Raw genomic sequence first — 22,002 nt, forward strand, 5'->3', positions numbered from 1 at the left:
GTGACTCGCTAAAACTGATTCTCATGTCTGCAGAGATTCAGCAAAGGTTTCCATGGGTACGAGGGATCTTGGGATCCCCAGCCGTTTCCGCTACAACGGATACAGGAGACCAGTAGCTTTTGTTTAGTCCTCCAGAACTTATAAAAGAGAGTTTATTCATTTCTTTCAGTCAGTCATTCAGAATAGAATTCAGAAGGCAGTTCAATAGTTGAATATTCAGCTGTGAAGTGTTAGCCAGGTAAGATTCATTTCTGAGCAGTGACTAGCAATCAGACGTTGAGGGCTTAATTTTGTATGCTACAGTTACAGTAATCTGTTGAGTGTTAAGTTTATCAGATGCAGTTTTATGTTTTTATCTATGTTCACGCCGTCTTTCAACATTTAACTTTGTTCGTTTGGGTACATTATTATAGTCATCTTCTAACCGCTTCCTTTTTCTGTACTCTGTTATATATGCATATGGCTATTACCAGCGGACATCTTATCAGTGCGTGACATCATACACTGGCAGCTTGCCTATAGTATTTCGTTATCCACTAAACAGTATAATTGAATTAGTTATATTTGTTACAAACGAATGGTCATAACTCTTAAACCATAAGTGATCGACCAGACGAGTTGCATTTTTGAGAAGGTCCCATTTATTAACGTATTTCACTGGCAGTTTGTCCAGATCCAGCTATGTGTTTCACTGAGCATGTTTCCAAGGTAACAAAGTCAACAGTAGAACTTCAGTTACTGAGTAGTGAAGGTTTCAGTAATTACAAAATGTTACAATTTCTGTTATGGACAAATTGTTGCATTTTCTGGTACGGTTTCCTTCCATTTGAACCCTCATATAATGCTGTCCACATTAAAACAGTATAAGTACTATGTTTTTGGTGATTATCCATCATCTTGTCTATTTTTAAAAAATCATCCTGTTTCTGTTTTAAAACAACGTTTTGGAGACTGGATTCTGTCCCCCGTCCTCAGGTAAAACCTACTATCTCCAGAGATAGGGGCTACTTCTATCTATTGGACCCAACTGAGTAGGTTTTACACGAGGATGGGGACAGAATCCAGTCTCTGAAACATGTTTTAAAGTAGAAACAGGACGGTTTTTTAAAAACAGACGACGATGGATAATGTCCAAAAACATAGTACTTATAGCAGTTTACCGTCCTCACAAACTTTTAGATCTTATTAAAACAGTGTGTTCATTGTCCGTATTAGGCTTTACCTGAGACCAGGGAAACATACTAAATGCAGGAACATGAAATTGGTATTTCACTGCATTTAAAGTTTAAATGTTATATACAATGTTGTTGTCTTGCTTGTAGGTTATTCCAACTATCGCAACAACCAGCGCAGCTCTGCAACAGGCTGGTGTGACACGCATACTCAATATTGCATCATCTCCAAGAGTCAACGTGGTTGGAGTGTCACAGGTTCCAGGACGGGGAGGAACATTGCAACTTGCTGCCAGTAATGCAGGGAACAGTGGCACAGGTGACTCGCCAGGACGAGGCACAGTATCACTTGTTGCCATTGGTCAACCAGCAGCGGTTAATGCTTCATCGCATCCAACTTTAGTCAGTTCCTTGTCATCCCCACCCCGGCAGAGGACTACTAGTGGTGCTATTGGTATTGTACAATCACCTCCGACACTAGTGTTAACATCTACACCAAATTTGGTGCGAACTTCTAATGGATCTTTTACCACACCATTGTCCTCTGCTGCAAATATCGTGTCAAGTCCACAGTCCTCATCCCCAGTGAGAAAAAGAATGCGACTATCAGAACTTCAAGAGAGAGCACCACCAAATGAAGAAATTGGAACTTTAAGGAAGAGAGTGTTAGAATACAAGACAGTGCGTATGCATGGTGACAGGGAACGGTATGCAGAACATGCTTCGGAATTGTTCTTCTTACAGGCCGGTGGAAACATGATGGACTATCACACTTGGCGTAAACGACCATCCACTCCTCAGTTCCTACACTTTCTTAGATCTCATCGTTTGGATCCTGAAGACGATGATGAAGATCTTACTTCATTGTTATGTGCAGCATCCACATCAGGATCTTCTCAGTCCTCTCACAGTACAGAGCTCAAGATCCCAGGAGTGGGGTCAACTCCAGTAGCAATTTCCACGACTCTTCCTCCTACTGTGGCTCAACTTAACCAGCATGGTACGTACCATTAGCTACTTATTTTTGTTGGGATAGTATATTTTATAGTTGTAGTATCAGACATGTCTTCCGTGGAGGTGGGTTAGAATACCTACACCATAGGCCTTGTTGGGAATCAAAGCGATGACCTGGCTTGTAGTGTAATGCCTCGACCAACTACACAGCAATGTGCACCACTGTTTGGTCTGCAGCCTACAATATTTTTAGTCTGGTTTCTGAAAGAAAACCAATGCAGTTGAGCATTTGTATCTCTGTGTATTGTTAGGGAAACAGTTTTTCTTGGATTATTATGAGTATTTTATACACACCTGTGAAGTACATTGTTGATTGTGCACTCGCACATATATTTTTATCCCCCACTGAACACTTCTGTTTATAGGTGTCATCTTGATACTTGCTACTGTGATCATGCCATTAACTATAATCCTGATGCCTTATTTCATAATGTTCTGACTGCAGGATCAAGATGTGACCTCACATTGTTATGAAAGTAAAAAGGCAAAACAAACAGCCTCTGTTAGTGTAAGCTTTGCCCAGAATGTTCTGTTTGAGAATAGAGCAATAGACATTCTGGCATATAGGCCTGTTGCTAAGCAGTGACTCTGTAAACAGTAATTGTTGTGAGGTAATGCCCACAACATGAATGCAACAGTAGAGCTACTGTTGGAAATGGTGTGTTTTATGTGTGGTTTTCACTACCACCCTTTCTTGGCAGTAGATCGGTAAGTGGGTCCTGGGGTTAGTGTGCATGCAACAATGAAGGAACAAGGGTTGCTCTATGTAGTCTTGTGCCGAGAAGTTGTAACCAGGACAGTTGGAGCAATGAGTTAGTTTAGTTCTGTATGGGAGACTATGAAGAAAAGAGTTAGTTGCAAGAGTGCATGTGCAAAGGAGAGATTGTGTCATATTTGGAGTGTGTAATTCAGTGAAACTGTTACAGTTCTTGTGTTAGAGGAGGCAGACTGAGGACACAAGTCTGTGTTTATCAGTGATCTGTAAAGAGTAATCACAAGTTGTGAGTGTATAAGTGGTCAGTAATTCTAGTCACCAGTCCGAATCCTGTCTATAGTTACTCCTAAATTGTGACAGCCGGTGTCATAAGTGGGATGAATTGGAAGCAGCGTTGGATCTTGTGTGTTATACCACCATACAACAACGATGGAACTATTGTGGAACGCTTGCTAGCAAAAATGGATGGCAACCAAGTAGATATAAGAACCAACCGAGAGGAAATAAGAACAAACTAGATGAAAGCAGATGCCAATCTAAGGGATGTGAAACAAGAAATGAGAACTGGCCAGTAACTCCTGAAAGAAACAAAAATGCTGGCTAAAATGGAAACCAACTGGGAAAAGATGGGTGCCAAGATGGACTGCAGTGAAGAAAAGAAGCCAGGATAGATGCCAATAAAGAGAAGTTTGAAGTCCTTTGAGGTACTGTTGTCACCTGGATTGATATCCACCAAGCCTGGATGGTGCCCAATGAAGCAGAAATGAATGCCAAGATAGATATACAACAGGAGACGGTGGAAGCATCAATACACTTCATCTAGTCCGAATTAGAAGAAACCATTAAACATTGGATGGAAGGAGTCATGTCAACCAAAAGACGCAGGGCATCTGCAAGGACCTGGTTGAGAAGATTGATGAAACACAGGTGAGCTTACAGCCCATGAGGACATTCGTTGATATGCAAACAAAGAGCCTCTTGGAAATCGTAACATACACAAGGGAGCACCTTTATGGAGAGCTTGGCCTCATGATCCAGATATATATACAGGAATTGCCAATGAAGTTGGAATGGTGACAGAGTAACAACAGAGAAGTGGACAGAAACAAGGAGGGGCCGGCGAAACGGGTGCATGCTAGTGTATGCATTAAGGTCCGACCATTACGCATTGACTGTCATAGAAATGGGTGACCATAGCCCGTCACTTAGGGCTGGTTCCGTAATTAATCATGCCTTGTGATTGTGGAGCCGGGGTGTACGTGGCTGTAGCCAGGCCCAACATTGCCAACGGATGGCTTGAAAGACAGCCAAACCCACACTATGCACTGCAGATGATCTCTGGGTAAGCCCTCCCCATCTTAAAGGAAGTTTTTTGGACACTGACCCTAGGGTGGTTGTCACTCATAATTTGGGTATTCCTTGCCAGTATCACAAATGAAGTTATCTTGGGGCTGGACATTACTGAACACATATGATGAATATGTGGACCTAGGGCGCTAGATGCTGCATCTTGCAGAGGAAGAGGTATTGCTATGGATCCTGGGGGTGGGGGTCTGGCCTTCCAACCGGGCAGTAGCCAAAGATCAGGTGATATCTGCACAGTGTGAGGGAGTAGTGATTGCTAGATTTGAGAATCCACTTGGAGTGGAAAATGACCTGGTAGAACTGAGTCTGGAGGCCCATCCACCCAGAGGACTCCTCATAGCTAGCACCCTGGTCCAAGATCACTGGGAGGTACCCGTAAGGGTCATGAATGCTACCTATCATGACCAGAAGATCACTAAAGGATCCCACCAGCGCACTGTGACTGAGTCACTCTGGTGACCCTAACTGATGTGGAACCACCACAGGTCCGAGATGCTACCCTGTAGTTACAGGATGTGATTGATGTGCCCAAGCCTAACCTGCATAATGCTGAATACCGAGAGTTCAAAGAACTCACTGAGTATCGAGACATTTTTGCTATGGACAGACCAACAGTGTACGACTGTATGGATATTGGAGAGGCTTGATTGATCCGCCAATCCATGAGGAGACTCACCCTGGCAAAACAGATGTGGGTGAGATGCTCAAGGATGTTCAGTGATGTGTGGCTTGCTCATTCTTGTCCTAAAGAAGAGCAAGGACTTGCGCTTCTGCGTAGACTTACTTGCTTACTCATGGAGCTGAGCCCTTCTTGAGGAACCACCAATTCTGCAGCTACTCAAGAATTTCCCAACATTTTATGGAACCAGAAGGTTCATACTGTGTTCACAAGAGCCCTCCACTGGTCCCTGTCCTGAGCCACATCAATCCAATCCATACCATCCCATCTTATCTCTCTGAGATTCATTTTAACACATTGCGGACCGGACGGGCCATATGGCCCTCTATGTTTCCAAGCGTTGCGGACCGGGCGGGCCATATGGCCCTCTACGGTCACGTTATGTTGCAAAACGCTATATATTGCTGTGTGGCTTCGTTGAATTGTAACTACTGCGTAGATAACCTCGGGAATGATTGCTGCCTTATCAAGTAACTCGACCAGAGTCATTTCCTGTCACAACCTAAACAAAATTGGCTTTGTTCTAATCCAAGCTTGCACGTATGAACCACGCAGCTACCAGTTCAACATGGCTCAGAGACGAAAGCAGTTGCGATCTCTCGGAGGACAAGAAATATTAGATATGTTCTCCGATGAGCTATCAGATTTGCCAACTGCTTTGTCTTCTGATAGCGAGGCCATTATCAGTGACAGTGACAGTGATGGGGGCCACAGGGCTGCCCAAAATGTGTCAAGTGAAAGTGAGAGCTCCGTTGAAAGTGCGAGTGTCAGGACAGCTACATGGGATAAAGTGGACAAAACCCCCACTTTGNAAGGAGTTGATAGGGCCGACCAGTTCTTGGCCTATTATTCCCTTCCTAGGAAAACAGTAAAATGGACGAAGAAAGTTGCACTGTGGCTTATAAACTGTGCAATTTTCAATTCATCTACAGTTTTCAAAAAGGTGAACAGAAATTCTACTTTGAAATACAAAGCATTTCTGTTAAAACTGGCAAAAACTTGGGCTACTGACGTCACGGTGGCGGCAGTACCTGCGTCAGACACAGACGTAGTGCAGCCGGGGCCATCTGATCGCACCCGCCAGAGGCCTCAAGTAGACCCCCCTGGCCGACTCTCGGGTGATATGTGGAAACATATTCTCGTGAAAATTGTGAAGAGTGAATATTGCAAGAAGAAACACCCTTCTAGGCAGTGCCATGTGTGCGCAGAGCACAAGAAGAAGAGTAGAACTGTCCACATGTGCAACTTCTGCCTAATGCCTCTTCACAAAGTGGAATGTTTCCAGAGATATCACATGCGCAAGCACTTCTAGGAGCTCTGGTAAGTGTTCTCCAAAAATTTCAGTTCATAAAATTTATTAGGAGATTTTATATTAATTTTTAAAATGAACAGTGCACAAGTTAGGGTAGTAGGTTTAAAAACGCCGGTCCCCAGGGTGATTTAAATGTTTAAACCACCGGTCCGCAATGTGTTAATATTGTCCCCTCGGTCTTTCCAGTGGTCTCCTTCCATCTGGCTTTCCAACCAATATCCTATATGCATTCATTTTCTCCCCCATTTGTGCTAGATGTCCTACCCACCTCATCCTCCTTGACTTGATCATTCTAAATTCTGTGTTTGTTTCTTATGTTGTGTACTTTCTGATATACTAACCACATAAATTATTTGTTGGCCAGGTGGTACTCCATTAATTCTTGAACCTGGAACTCCTACCAACCTCAACAGTGTTACATCAGGAATGGGAAGTACACCAGGATTGAGTATTGTAAATGAAAAGGGCTCAGTTCCAGTTCTGAGTCCATCTAAGCTGAATAAATTACCACTAGTGGCTCCCATGTCCCGGCAACATACGAGACAACATTCCATTTCGGCTGTGTATGATACTTCAATCGGAAGCCAAGAACAAATTGCGGAGAAAGCAAAACAAGTAAGTTTTGATAATGAATGGAGAATAACTACAAAATGGAGTACCTTCTTGAACCATTGTTATAAACAACTAGGGTAGTCTGCATCATATTATAAATACTTTTTAACCATTAGAACTTCTGTAATCTTATAATATACCGTATTTACGCATGTATAGGCCGCACATTTTTTGCCAAAAATTCAAGAGGAAAACTGGGGTGTGGCTTATATTCGAAATATTCAAAATCACACTTCATTTAAAAAAATATATATTCATAATTAGTAATACAGGGTGTAATACTCCTGAAATAATATTCCAAGAAAATTATTTTTTCTATAGCTTCTGTCTGAAAATTGTGCTGCGGCCTATACACGCACCCGGCCTATACATGCGTAAATACGGTAATATATGATCATATCTCTGTATTAATTTTGAAATTTAGTTGAAAAATATGCCCACATTCATTTGGTGATGACATTTGAAATGTAGAAAAGTTCTTGTGTTGTGAACTGATCTGTTAACATGAGGCATTTGTCTGAAAATGAATGTGGAGCTTTGTTGGAATGTTTCTTATTGCAGTTACGAGATAATTAATCTGGGGTATCAGAATTTCTCATCTGTCTTACTATGTATGATTGAATAAACTGTTAGTTTTAGCTGATGGGGGCAAATTGATGAATTGGACTGTATTAATATTTTTTCATAAATTAAAGGGTCAGAAACCATTCATTTCAGGTTAAAGAACATATTCCTTTTGCTAGTGAAGATATTGCTGATTCCTACTGTCATGTGTTCTGATACTGAATTTATAAAGATTGGTCCTTTGAGTCTCCTATTCAAAGAAAAAAAATACTGTTCCTTCCTATGTACTGTAGTTCATTTTAGAATAGTAGAAGTTTTGCAGGGTTTGAAAATTTGAGAGGGTTGTCTACATTTAAGCTTGATTTGTTCATTATACATGTAGTGATTAAAAAGAGCGAAGTATGAAAATTTTTAAGTACTGTATTTGTAAATATTCAGAGGGTTCTTGTTTCAAAAGACACTTTTTATTCATATTATATATTGTCATGAAGAAGGAAAACTGTTAGTTGTTACTCAGATTGATGGTCGCAGCAAAAATCAGTGTCACTGTTCAGATTAAAACCCCTAGTAAAGTGCATCTGTTTTATTTGTGGTCTGTTTAACCACTCAGGTTGTTATAACATCTGTAGACATCATGTGGTACTGTGTATCGTAGTGACTATGACGTCTTTAGATGTTATGCATATTTCTAACTGTTTTGTTGGCGATATAATGCCAGTCAGCAATGCAAACATGTACATTGTGCTTCCAAGATGTGACAGGAAGTGGTAGATTGCTTGATAGCTGTTCTCGGTTTGAGTTCTTTCGACTAAACATTATAGCAGGTCCTAATGAGAAGATGGATGTAAGTGATGAAGAGATTTTTATGAATTGTTACAAGAGAATAAATACAGTGATATTTCAGAGAGTGACTATTGTAGTGATAGTGAAATAAATGTGAAAATTTTGTCAGGTGTTGAACAGAATGTCAGCTCTGATGAAGCAGAAAACGTCAGTGACAACAGTAGCATGTAACCTGATATATGGGAAATTAACATTATTGTGGAAGTAATAGCAAGAGAAATCAGTATGTCCAAAAATTTTTAGGAAAAAACAACTAATCTAAAACTAAAATCTAGGACCCATCACTGGAAGGAGCTGAAGAGAATTGAAATAATGAAGTTGCTGGAATTCTTTCTGTTAGAAGGACTTCACCAGAAACTGGATAACAAGAGCTATTTTTTCCTGGGAAAAATTGTTGAAATGCCCGTATTTTTGGTGCTTTTCAGTGAGATGAGGTTTCACCTTCTACTAAAGTTTCTTCATTTTGTTGACAATGAAAGTTACAATGAGGCCACTTGCAGTTCCAAAAGACTCTATACACTGTAACCCATACTGGATCATCTAAGTGCCAGATTTAAGAGTCTATGTACCCTAGAGTTTGCTGTATCAGTAGGTGAATCTTTGATGATGATGGAGGGACATTTGTCATGGAAGGTATACATTCCTTCAAAGTGTGCCAGATTTTGTTTAAAATCATTGAATTATGTGAAGCCAAATCTGTTTATGAATGAAATTTTATTATTTACACTGCTCATAGTATCTGCCACTTGAGTTGCAGCAATGTTTCTGGTGATATAGTCGTTTTAGTGATTATTTCAAAGTCTGTTAAAGATTGGGATTTTGCAGCTGATGTTTGGAAGAATAGTTCATCCATACCAGTCTTCAGCTTGCCAAGAAGTACAATTTCAGCCAACATGGCAACAAGACACTTTATTTTTCAATGAGGCATCCATGGTGTCACAATAAGTCAAGCTGGGAGTGTGTGTTTTCACTAGAAAGACTTGTCAGCCAACTGCTATGATCATGTTTCGTTTCTAAACACCAGCGACTGGTAAAGATGACATTTTATTGAATGTGTATGACTCGGGCATACATACGAGATCACGTATTTTGAATGGAAATGAAAGTCAGTGGTGAGAGTGGCAGATTTATGGAGGATAATGCAAAAAATACCAAATTTTACTAAAAATATATATACGAGTATATAAACTTTAATGTAATATCTGTGGAAATGAAAATACAGATATGTGAAGTTTGATAATTGGTCTTTCAGGGGCTTTTTATTCCATAATTTTATAATGACATGATTGAAATTGCATTTTAAAAAGTAGCAAAAGTTATGAAACTAAATGCTGCAGTGACAGATTTAAATGTGTGGGGAATTTAATGTGCGTGAGAGAAAAGGGAAACACTTGACTGGTTAACGCCATCAGTAGCTTACATATTATGGTGTTAGATGGTAGAATGATCAATTTTTTTTATTGCTAGTGGGGTAGGACTAACTCTCTTGTACTGCGGCCACTTCTGGCCTATTGTACCAGCCCCAGATTATAGGCGAGGGTGATCGTGGAACAGTTGGTGGAATGAAGATTGGCAGGGGAAACTGAAGTACTCAGAGAAAACCTGCCCCAGTGCCACTTTGTCCACCACAAATTGCACCTGAGCAGACCCGGGATTGAACCCGGGCCGCCCGGGTGGGAAGGCAGCGACTAACTGCTTGAGCTATGGCGTGGCCGAGAACGATCAGTTAGTAATGAATTCAAAAGGGTGTGGAAGAACAGTCTTGATCTAAATTGAGATACTGTCCCGGCATTGCAAAACTTTGGTCAGGATAGCGGATATTCAGGCTTAGATGTTGGCCTGGACCTTACTGGATACTGAGCAGGAATGTGAACTACAGCACTTGAGACATTCAGATTAGTGAAATAACAGCTCACAGTGTTATGTGTTAGATATTGTATCAGCAAAATTGCTTTAATACATGTATTGATTTGAGACTGGTCTATAATATTCATGTGGTGTCTTTGTAAATTATTGCAGGAAGCATATGTAATGCAGAGGATAACTGAACTTCAGAGGGAAGGTTTATGGTCTGAGAAGAGGCTTCCAAAAGTTCAGGAACCTCCAAGAGTGAAGGCACATTGGGACTACCTCATTGAAGAAATGATATGGCTTGCAGCTGACTTTGCCCAGGAAAGAAAATGGAAGAAAGCTGCAGCAAAGAAGGTTGGTTCCAGATATATTTTTCTTAATGTATGATGTTACATTTTTTGGCAGCAAGTTTCCTTATGTGCCCCATCTGCAGCAACTGTTGTGTAAATGTGAACAGATGCTAAATATTCAGTGGGTCCTGTCTGGATCTTCATGGAGTGAAGATAAAATGGTGCTGCTTAAGATGAACCACGCCCAAGCACTCCAAAATTGACTGCGACAGTTTTGTTAATGGGTTTTCTTCTGAGTTTGCATTACTTATCTTATATCCTATTCATAACACAGATACATATTGCACCTGGCACTTCCATACCAGTTGCATTGCAAGCATTTGTGTGGAATCAGAAGAGCCACTTCTTCTCCTGCTGAGGGACCTCATCTGCAGTTATGCATCCACACTCACAGCACATCCAGATCACTCATCTATTAGGGTAGTTTCTGACCAACTTTCGGTTACAGATACAAGGTCAACACTTGTGACTCCTTGACCACTGGGGTTAAGGGTGTATTGCACACCACATAGCTTGTCACTACGAGACCATCCAGTCAGTCAACCCATCTGGACTCCTGTTATCACAGAAGAAGTCAAAAAACTAAAACTCCGTCCAGTGTAGATTGAGTGGGAAAATTGGGTATGTTGTCGCCATTGGTGCGATACACGTTTTCTGAGCCTAGCAACTTTTTTAAGTTACTGTTACCTATGAGTATGAAGGGTGAGCCATAGAAACCGGTCCTCGCACTGCAACCTTCAATGATCTGTTGTGCTTCCCCTTTGGATTAATCCTTTATTAATCCTACACTTCAAATGAAATGCTCTTACATAATAATGGACATTTTTTGTCATGTCACATTGCTTTTGCCTTGAGGCTGCTTTGTCTCAGGTAGCTTTTAGACATATTTTAGTTTCCTCTTTTAGGAGGTCATGTGTCTGTGACATCTGTGATGGGTCTGGTGAATGGCACTTTAACATCATGCTGTGGTTCCCTAACTGCTCCCCGCTTAAGCCTGCTCATCCTGTACAGTTCCATTATTGGGCGCTAGCCAGTCCATGTGTGCTACCATAATCCTTGTTTTGGGATGGAGCTGAACCCTGTATGCCACAACATTGATTCGGGTGACTACCCTGTAGGGTCCATCCTGTGAAGACTTGGGTGCTTGGGTGACTTTCCTTTAGTGCAGGTTGGGCCATATAACCACACTTGGTCACCCTATTGGTAGCCTGGTCAGTTTGCTAGACAGTTGTAGCAGGTTTTCATTTGATCACTGGTCAGCTTCAGATGTTGGCAGGTGTAATTGAGGATGTGTACCTATTTCAAAACATCTGCCATGTGGTTGATAGTGGGTCACTTCCTGTAGGTGGTGCCCTGAATAGGTCACAGGGCAGGAGTAGTTCTCCTGAACATGGGCTAGCTGAGGTGAAGCCCGTAGTGTCGTGAGTAGATGCCCTATAGGCAAAGAGGAAGACGAGCAAAATTGCGTCCCAGTCCCTCTTATGCTTCTTGACAGATTTTCTCAGGTAACCCTCAACTGTTTTTTGATACAGTGCTCCACCATGTCATCTGACTGCAGGTGCAGGGGTGTGATGTGTCTTGCTCACTCACAGGCATTCCAGAACTTCTTGCATTAGGCAGAACTCAGGGTTACAGCCCTTGTCACTGTGTAGCTCTCACTGTACTCTGAAGTGGCAGAGGATGTGGGTAACTGGTGCTTCCTCCATCGGCAACACTTCTCGGTTGGGGATGGCATAGGTCTCCAACTGCTTGGTAAAATAGTCCTTAAAGGTAGAAGATAACCCTGCCCCTGTAACAGGCTCTGGAGGGTTGTGAGATATCAAGGTTCCCACATTTTCTAGACAGTTGGCTGACAGATGGCAGTGAGGCCAGCTTTATGTGTGGGTCGCCCTTTACCCCAGGGAAGATTCCTGGTACACATTTATTTTGGAGGCTGAGTTGAACCCAAGCCCATAGTGTGCTGGGATTATTAGGTCAATTGAAAATCCAGTGACCTCATTAGGAATGAAACCCATGACCTTCTGGCTTGTAGCATAGAGCCTCAACCAGGTGTGCTACTTCGTGCGTTAAAATAGTCCATAGTGATCACAACGTGTTGGTCCCTTTGGTCATACTATTTAGTTATTTTTCTTTGGCTTTCTTAGATGTTGGGTTTTTTTACTATGGCTTCTTCAGATGTTGATTATGTGTTTGATATACTTAACTAAGTAGTTGATACTTTGTATTTCATGATCATGCGGAGGGCAGGAATCTATGGATAGTGTGATACTAGTTCAAGTGCGTTTTTTGTATACTGAAAATTTTAACCTTTCCCTGATGTGTATTGAAAGGCTGAGAAAGTTAATGGAGTTGTGTAATGCCTTTTTTATGGTGAATCTTATAGTGGGTTGTTTGTTGAATTCAGTCAGTGTTAAATAACCCCCCCCCCAGACATCACAATTTTTAGGGGCGTTAATTTGAGGAGACGTGCATGCACTCACAGTTTACACAGATAATGGTATTTCTCCTTTCATCTTATATAAGTACAAGATGCTGAGCATTGTACATTGTTGTGGCATAGAACTGTATGTGATGTTCTGTTTCAATCTTCTCATTTCCCAAGCAACTCATGCAGGTATGTCCATCACTCGCAGTGTGCGCTGATTTTGTATACTTGCTGTGAGACTTACAAAGAGAGCCCAGGTTGTTTGTACTCATATCTCCAAATATCCAAATTCACCCTTTTAATGAAGATGATAAAGCAGCATGTAACTTTGTAGTCTCTGTAGCTTCAGCATGTGGCCTACTGAGTAGAAAAACGTGGTTATTGGTCCCCATCCTCCCTACCCACTGGACTTAGACCCCTGTAATTTTGCTCTGTTTCCCAAATTGAAAATTAAATTGAAGGGACAACGTTTTGAAACGGTGTCTGACATCCAGAGGGAGTCACGAGCGGTACTTGACAACATTAAGGAAAAGTGACATTGAGAGTGCTTTTGAAGCAAGGAAACAGTGATGGGATTCACCTAGTCCGAGAGCTTTCCAATACACCTTGTATGTCAACCAGAGGATTTTAAAAAGGAGTACATATTTGGTGTAAAATCAGTTTTCGTACAAAGAACCTGTGCCTCCCATAAAACCACTCATGCCTGGGAGTGGGGCACACTTTGGTAATGTCTGGTTTAGAAGTATGGAATTTTGATTTTCAGTATGTGTTTATCCATGTTTGTGATACTGAGCAGGTGAGAAATCCTAGAACCATGACACTTTCATATTAGGTTTGTGTTCCATGTCAGTCAGTGACATTGTATGTGCTTGTTGTTTTAGTGTGCAAGAAATGTTCAGAAGTATTTTCAAGAAAAAGCAATTCAGGCCCAGAAAGCTGAAAAGGTTCAAGAATTAAGGTTGAAGAAGATAGCCAGTTTTATTTCAAAGGAAATCAAGACGTTTTGGTCCAATGTTGAGAAGGTAATTTTAATTAAATCCTTTAGTATTTGGTGAGCTTTGGTTATAGTTCTAAACATTGTTGTTAGAAATACTTATATGTCAACATAAGGGTTTGAAAATTAAAAGCAGAGTGTCTAAATATATGTGATTACAGGTATGTATATCACTGATGATGATTCAAGAATTCTAACCAATGACACTTCATGTAACACATACAAATATGAAGTTATTATGGATGTTCCATGTGTACATGCAACTTGTATTGAAATTCTTCCCATTCAATGATGCCCATTTTTCTGGAATTGGTGGAATCGGTACATGTTCCCTGATGTACCCCATAAGAAGAAGCTGGAAGAGATACAGGCGGAGGACTCTCAGCCCAAGGGAGTGGTCCTGTTGGCCATTGTTCTGCCAGCTGGTTGTGAAGAAACTGATACATTTCCATGTGGTAGTGGAAAGGAGTTGCATTGTTTTGAACTGTTAACCCTTGCCAAGTGTTCTGTAGCAGATGTTTCCATAATCACTTCTCCAAGTCCCAGTAATAATTTTAGAGAGAGAGAAAAAAAGAACAATTCATAGACATGCTAGGGCACTGCCATAATAAATTATCTTTCAAAGGAGTCTTATTCCAGGTTTACAGGTTTGGTTCCTTCACAGCCCAAATATGAGGGCTGTGCTTATTGATATTTCAGATTTATGAAAGGTCACTTCAGCACTCGATACCAACTGAAAAGCGTTTAGAAAGTGGGGGGGGAATCAGACATTGTTGACATTGTCGGTGATAGATTTTGGGAGCTGCACTTACATTACTTCATTTGCAGACATCTTTTATGAACCTGCCATATAGTTGTATGTGGTGTCTGCAGCTGGCTCAGTGGGGTGTGAATACAAGAGCTTTCATGTGTCACTGCTTTGGCTTCTCTGGTCCAATTTTTGCACAGGTAGCATGCCTCAGGTAGCTTCCCGTATCAGTCCTTATTCAAGTTTTTAGATGGTACGTGTTTTCCAAATTTTCTTCAATATCTTTAAGAGCCAGCCAGATTCTGTTGTATTGCACTAAAATCAAGAGTGACCCGTTTTCTTTCATGTCTGGCAAATGGATTAGTCCCGTGATGATACTCCAAAGAATATCTGTGTCACCTTGATGATATCAGCCCAGTCATGTGTAAATGAGTATTTGAACAGTGTCTTTCTGCCAAATTTTGTTTTTGTGCACACAGTTGTTTCAGTGGTGATTTTTTTAAGTAGGAACCGTATGAAATATGGCAATAAGAATTTAAAGTGAGGTGACACAACTTTCATGTGTAATTACTAGGGCCCGGATTTTTTGAAAATGCATATGCACATATTCAAATGCATATTTTGAGGGGTTTTGGTCATTATTGCATATTCTAAATGTAAGACCATTTTTCTGCATATATGTTTGAAATTAAAGATAATTTCAGTATTCTCTAACAAAATCGATTTTTCCTGTGTTTTGGACATCCCTTGCCAGTTGCAATTCTCAGCTCTGCAGGTAGCTTGGCTATTTTGAAAGGGAGGAGGTGGGACTTTCCTGCATTCCTTTGACCACCACAGCAGACAATAGCATCAGAGGGTTGGTCTTAAGAGAAGTTAATTTTTTCTTAATAGTCTGCATCAAAAAAGCGTTTGTGTACTGAAAATGCCTAAAGAAAAGTGCAGCAGTAGATATTTAAAAAAATTGGTGGGTGTCTGGTAATAGTGAGTATTCAACGGACAGTGTCGTTGTGTACTGTCAGGTTTGCGCAAAGGAAGTAAAATGTGAAAAGAAATTTCAACTTGAACAACACTCAAGAATGACTGCACATCTTACGGCAAAGAAGAGGAAGAAGAACAGCACACCATAACAACTACTTCTTACACAGATCAAACGCAAGACCTCTGTTAATACATTTTCAGTTGATCTTTATAAGGCTGTAGTATGCAGCAGCAGTCCAGTTCTGCAATCATTTCTGGAGAAATATTGTGTAATTCAAAGAATCCCAGATGAATCAACTCTTAGAAAAAAATTATCTACCTTTGCTATATGAATCTTCTCTGTTGTCAGTCCGTTCTGACATCGGAGGGAACTGTGTCTGGATATCGGTGGATGAGACAACCAATTTATATGGGCGATATGGAGCAAATTTCGTAGTTGGTAAGCTACATCCAGACAAACCTGGCACACCTCATCTTCTTGCTTGCAGAGTACTAGAGAAGACAAACCATAGCACAGTAGTAAGATTTGTAAATGATTCTCTGAGACTACTATGGCCATCTGAAATTGGGAATAATTGTTGTAAGGTGCTTGTATTACTCACAGATGGAGCTTCCTAGATGTTGAAAGCATCATAGGCCTTACAAGTATTTTATCCAAATCTTATACATGTAACCTGTTTAGCACACGAATTACACCGTGTTGCAGAAAAAAATGCGCAGTTTCCAGCTGTTAACAATTTAATTGCAAGTAGAAAAAACTTTCCGAAAGCACTGGCTCGTGTCCATTTCTACAAAGATTGCCTCCCTCGGGTTCCTCTGCCACCTGAACCTGTTCGAACTAGGTGGGGGACATGGATATCAGCAGTTTCATTTTATCAGGAGAATTTCAATCAAGTAAAAGAAGTGGTTACAAAACTTGAAGATGAGTATGCATGTGTCCATGAAGTAAAGTGGTGTTTGGAAATGATACTGTTTATCAAAATGTGAATTTTATCCATGCACATTTTTCTACAGTTTCAAAAGCCATTGAGAGCTTAGAATCTTGTGGTGCACTCCTTCATCTCTCACTTGAACTTGTTCAGTGAATTCCGCACCAGGCGAAATTAGAGAGAAGATTAAATGCAAGTTAGAAAAGGTGTTGAATTCGAACCCAGGACTAAAAAAGATTCAGTCAGTTAGTCAGTACTTGAGTGGAATTGGGGTATGTTTGGCAGATGAATGTTCCGAACTTTTGGCGACAGTGTATATATACTGTCCAATCATGTCAGTTGATGTATAAAGATCATTCTCAGCCTATAAACTCATTTTGACAGACAACAGATGCAGTTTGTCTCCAGAAAACACTGAAAGACTTGTAGTTGCCCATTGTGATGCTACTTTCTGCAGTGAATGATACATGTAAATAGGCGAGTCTGAATAAAGTGACCTGCTTCTTAAGTGCATATTGTTTTATTTTTTAGCATATTTTTCCACGCATATTTTAAGTGTTTTTAGCGCATAAAGATCCGGGACCTAGTAATTACATTTTATATGTACCATCGTTAATTTATATATCTTTGACAATAAGAATCATCAGCACTATTACTGTTTCAGTCATCACTTACATGTCTTGTAGTGCCGTGATGGCCTCTGCCAGAATTATCATGAGTTTTTGGAATTGCCATCAGAGGTGCTTGAAATGTTGTCATCTTACAAAGTCACATGAGTATCACCTTCAGAATCATCTGATAGTGTGTAGGATGGTCAGACTACTCTTTTCACTTCCATACTGACATTTAGTGTTTTTGAAAAAGAGTTATTGTCTTTGCTGTGGTTGATACCATGAAAGTTACCTAAATCATCCAAGTAATCATCACAGTCTTGCTCTGAATTTCATGAACTTCTATGATGATACCCTTATCCATCAGTTTTTTAGCCATTGTTTTGTAGATAACTCTAATTCACAAGCGTGGACTCTTGTCATTAGATGGCAGTAACAACAAACATTACTGCTGCATGGTTACAAACTTGTGAATTCTTGTTTGAGAACTGTATCTATATACGAAGGTTATTTGGAAAGTAAAGATACAAAATACAGAAAATGTTTGTAAAACTCTTTTTTATTCATTTGTAGCACTTTTACAATACACCTTTATTTACTTTTCAACAGGGAGTGCAATGCACTTAGTGAGCCTGGGAATTAGTTTTTTTTTATTTCAATGTCTGAGAAATCTTCTGCCTGCTTTCTTAGCCATGTCATCACTGCATCTTGAACCTCATCATCATCATCTGAAAGAGTCTTTTCGGCCAGACTTTCCTTCAATTTAGAAAACAAGTGATAGTCGCTTGGTGCAAAGTCTGGGCTGTGTAGTGGATGGGCCAATACTTCCCACTTGAAGGACTGCAACAACTCCTGTGTGGTGCAGGCAGTTTGCGGATGGATGTTATTGTGCAGTAAGCAGACTCCTCACATCAACATTCGTCTCAGCTTGTTCTGAATAGCCAAACGCAGTTTCTTCAGCATCTCACAGTAGGCAGCAGCATTAATGGTGTCTTCTCAAGGTAAAAAATTACTGAGAAATGGCCCCTTCCTGCCCCAGAAGATGGTTGCCATGATTTTTCAGTTTGATGGTGAGGTTTTGAATGTTTTCACTGTTGGTGAGTATGTGTGATGCCATTGCATTGATTGTCGCTTATTCTCAGGTGCGCGATGAGGTATCCAAGTTTCATCTCCCATCATAATACAGTCCAGAAAGTCATCACCTTAATCCTAGTAACGTGCAAGGGAACACCTGCACTGCAGCCACACAATTTTTCTAGTGATTGTCAACATTTTCAGCACCCAACGTATGCACAGTTTCTGCTAGCCTAATCTTTTTGTAACAGTTTCATTGAGAACAGTTCTTGACACTTCTGGACATTGTTCATGAAGTTCATTGATGGTTAAACGTCTGTAAGCGCAAATGTTTTCGTCAATATTTTGGATGATTTCATCAGTGGCAACACTGGCCTTCCACTCCTTATTTCATCATGAACATCACTTCTTCCCACATCAAATTCGTGACACAATTTTGGCACATTTTGCCTGTTCATAACATCTTCGCTATATACAGAAACAAGTTCCTTTCGCGTGAAGAAATCAAATTGCTGCCTACACGTCACATTTGACGGGATTTTGAATTGACACCGTCATTTTAAACACTGTGAGCACAACGTTGCCATGACTGTGGCCGGTGAACTCTGCCCTGTCATACAGTTCCTATCCCACACAGCAGCATTGCCATTTCTGAAGAAAAATTCCCTTGCATTTTTACTGGACTTGTATCCTTACTTTCTGAATATACCTCATATATAATAGGATAATTTACGTGGTGAATACAATTTCCATACACAAATTCACTAAGTTCGCATGAAACCCGAGAGATGAGGTGTGCCATCATATCAGATGAAGACTTGTGGAAATTAGTGTTGAGTCCATCTTTTCATGGATCTTTTGGGAGTGAAATGTAATGAGGTGACATCTACATATGACTGGAAATGAAAAGAATAGGTTCCTGCAAGCAACCTTTCACCTGATGATAGAAACAGATACGGTTTCCAAAATGGTGGGGTCCTTAGAATACCAGATGATGGAGAAAGTTAGAAAACTCAGTAGTCCAAAATCAAATGTTTTTATGAAATTTAATGAATAAAAATGTGTTTTATGCAGCTGGTGGAGTATAAACAACAGACAAGATTGGAAGAAAAAAGAAAAAAGGCATTGGACCAACATCTCAGTTTTATTGTGGACCAAACAGAAAAATACTCAACTTGGCTAGCTGAAAGCATGAATAAATCTGGTGTGGACAGTGTCAATCCAAGTGTTCCTGCATCTGTGAATTCATCACGAATTTCATCTCCAGTAAGACAGGTTCTCTCTGATGGTATGTTAATGATGCATTCTATACTGCATTAAGTATTGTTTAATGTCACTACATTTAATTCCAAAGTTTCTGACTACTGTAGTGAGGACTTTTACCCTCCACAATGTAACATCCCTGGGAACATCTTCTACCCATTTAAGTGTAAGAATTTATTATAAGAATTTCTTAAATATTTAAGTTATTTGTACTTTTTACCTGTTATTGGTAGAGGGTAGGGAATGGGACTGTCAGTTCTTACAGAATACTGTAGACATGTATTGGGGAGATGCTCAGTTTGAATCTCAGCTTGGACACCAGTTATCCCAACTGTGATTTTTCATGGCTTTCCTCAGGAGGCCAATTGAAACTTTGATTAGGCCATGACTGATTCCTTCAAACTCCTTTCCGGTTCATAATTCATCAGTAATCCTGCATTTGACAGTATATACTGTAGAGAGTGACAGAGTAATTAAATCTTCTTCTAATTAAGCTGGCTGCCTTTTTTTTTTGCAATAAGAAATGGAGAGTCATTCATTGTTTGCAAGGTCTTCCTGGGCGTCTACCTTTTGGGAAGTTACCGGTTGTGACCCAGTTCTTGAAATGTGGTTGTTCCACTTTTCCCTACAATCACCCACTCCTTTTGGCTGAATTCCACAGTGTTCATTAACCCTTTGACGTGGTCATTTAAATTCCGCGGCCGCGGCTCCTGCGGTAATATATTCAGCCGGCCATTTAAATTTTGCTCGAAAATTATTTATTCATCATTGTTCTTAAATTCTATGAGATAGGAACATGAAACTTTCACTAAAATGATCTTAAATGGTGGTTTTATAACCTTACCTTATAATATGGGCGCCCTGTATCTCGGCCATGGAAGCAGGTTGTTTAGTATTTCAGCAGTGAATGGTANACAGGCCAGTGAAAAATCTAACAATCTACAGCAAAACCATCAATTATTATGGGCGTTATAACATACGTGTGCAGCTGGACGAAACATACACGTCGAACCCCCCCAGACGATTTAAATCCCTGACGAAACATACACGACGAACCACGGCAACGGGTTAATAACCCAGTTTCTTGTATGATCCACTTGTCTTTCTGACAGTTTTCCTTAAGGTCTTTAGTATCTAGTATTTGTTTCACCCTGGAAGTGCCTTCTCTGGGCTCTGCTGCAATTATTAGGACAGTCATATAACTGATTTACAGATTCTTACTTTAGGTTGTGTTCTTTAATACTTATTTCACCATATTGTGTCATTCAGGCATGCTGACAGTCTTAACAGCTTTATATCATGATGCTTTGCTTCTGATTGCAATGCACCATTGCTTGTTCACATACTGTTAAGTCTTTGCTTTACTATTTGAAATGTTCATATTTCTGAGAGTTAAGCAAGAAGTGATATAACAATCTTTGTAAACTAAACCCATTATCTGCAGTTAACACTGTGATGCAGATAGCGTATGATATTTATTTCCATGTTCTCCATCCTGTATCCCTTTTCATCTTTAATGCCTTTTATAATTTCATTCATTATCGGGTTAAACAATAACAGGCTCAGTCAGTCTCCTTATATGCCTCTCTTTACTGGTACCTTTCTGCAAGTTTTCCATCGGATCTTATTCTGGTAAAATTCTTTTCATATGTATCCTAAATTAAAATGACAAAGCTATTTTGTACCTTGTTCCTTCGTAAAATTTCCAACACTGTACGAGGTGTGTTCAAAGAGTTCCTGAAATTATGGCTTGGAGCAGCAGTGCGTCGGTCACGTTAGGTGGTGTTTTGTTGATCTACTAACCTAACCATTAGTTATGAAAGCCATTTTGTTCTAATTAGATTATATGTTCCATTTAGTTTTTATGACCAATTTTGTGATTTATTGTATTTCTTTGTCGTGTTTAGCATGGAGTTGGTCAAGGAGCGAAGAATTTGTGTTGAATTCTGCTGCTGAAACCTGCAGCATGTTGCATGAGCTTAGGCAGTGATGCCTTGAGTCAAACAATGACCTATGAATTCTTCAAACATTTTGAAAATTGATGACTTTAAGTGCAAACCATTGCATTCTAGAAGACAGTAATCAGTCATCACCGCAAGAACCTCACATATGTTTATTAGTCCACACCATAGCTCAAGCGGTTAGTCGCTGGCTTTCCACCACGGTGGCCCAGGTTCGATCCCGGGTCTGGTCAAGTGGGATTTGTCATGGACAAAGTGGTGCTGGGGTGGGTTTTCTCCGAGAGCTTCGGTTTCCCCTGCCAATCTTCATTCCACCAAATTCTCCATCTTCATAATCACCTGTGGCAGGCTACAATAGGCCAATCAGTGGCCGCCATGCCGAGTGGACCCAGTTGGACTCCATCCCCCACTAAGCGAATTAAAAAAAAATTCATGGTTATTAAACAACCACCCCCTCCCCCTCCCAATCATCATCATAATTTCATTACCTTCACATTTAGTTTTTGTCATTACAGTAGTTTCATCATAATTATTCCTGCTTC

General features: G+C 40.3%; 1 protein-coding gene across 5 annotated transcripts in view; it reads left to right on the plus strand.

Moving 5' to 3' along the window:
• Positions 1-22,002, plus strand: part of LOC111862876 (helicase domino) — a 201,996-nt gene that overhangs the window by 7,779 nt on the left and 172,215 nt on the right. For all 5 annotated transcript variants that reach the window (XM_023848643.2, XM_023848647.2, XM_023848644.2 and 2 more), the window contains exons 3-7: positions 1,323-2,172; positions 6,622-6,872; positions 10,296-10,481; positions 13,784-13,924; positions 19,311-19,524. In XM_023848643.2, the coding sequence (XP_023704411.1) occupies positions 1,323-2,172; positions 6,622-6,872; positions 10,296-10,481; positions 13,784-13,924; positions 19,311-19,524 (1,642 nt within the window). The remainder of the gene's footprint in view (positions 1-1,322; positions 2,173-6,621; positions 6,873-10,295; positions 10,482-13,783; positions 13,925-19,310; positions 19,525-22,002) is intronic.

The sequence above is a fragment of the Cryptotermes secundus genome, unplaced genomic scaffold, assembly GCF_002891405.2.
Source record: "Cryptotermes secundus unplaced genomic scaffold, Csec_1.0 scaffold528, whole genome shotgun sequence".
Lineage (NCBI taxonomy): Eukaryota > Metazoa > Arthropoda > Insecta > Blattodea > Kalotermitidae > Cryptotermes > Cryptotermes secundus.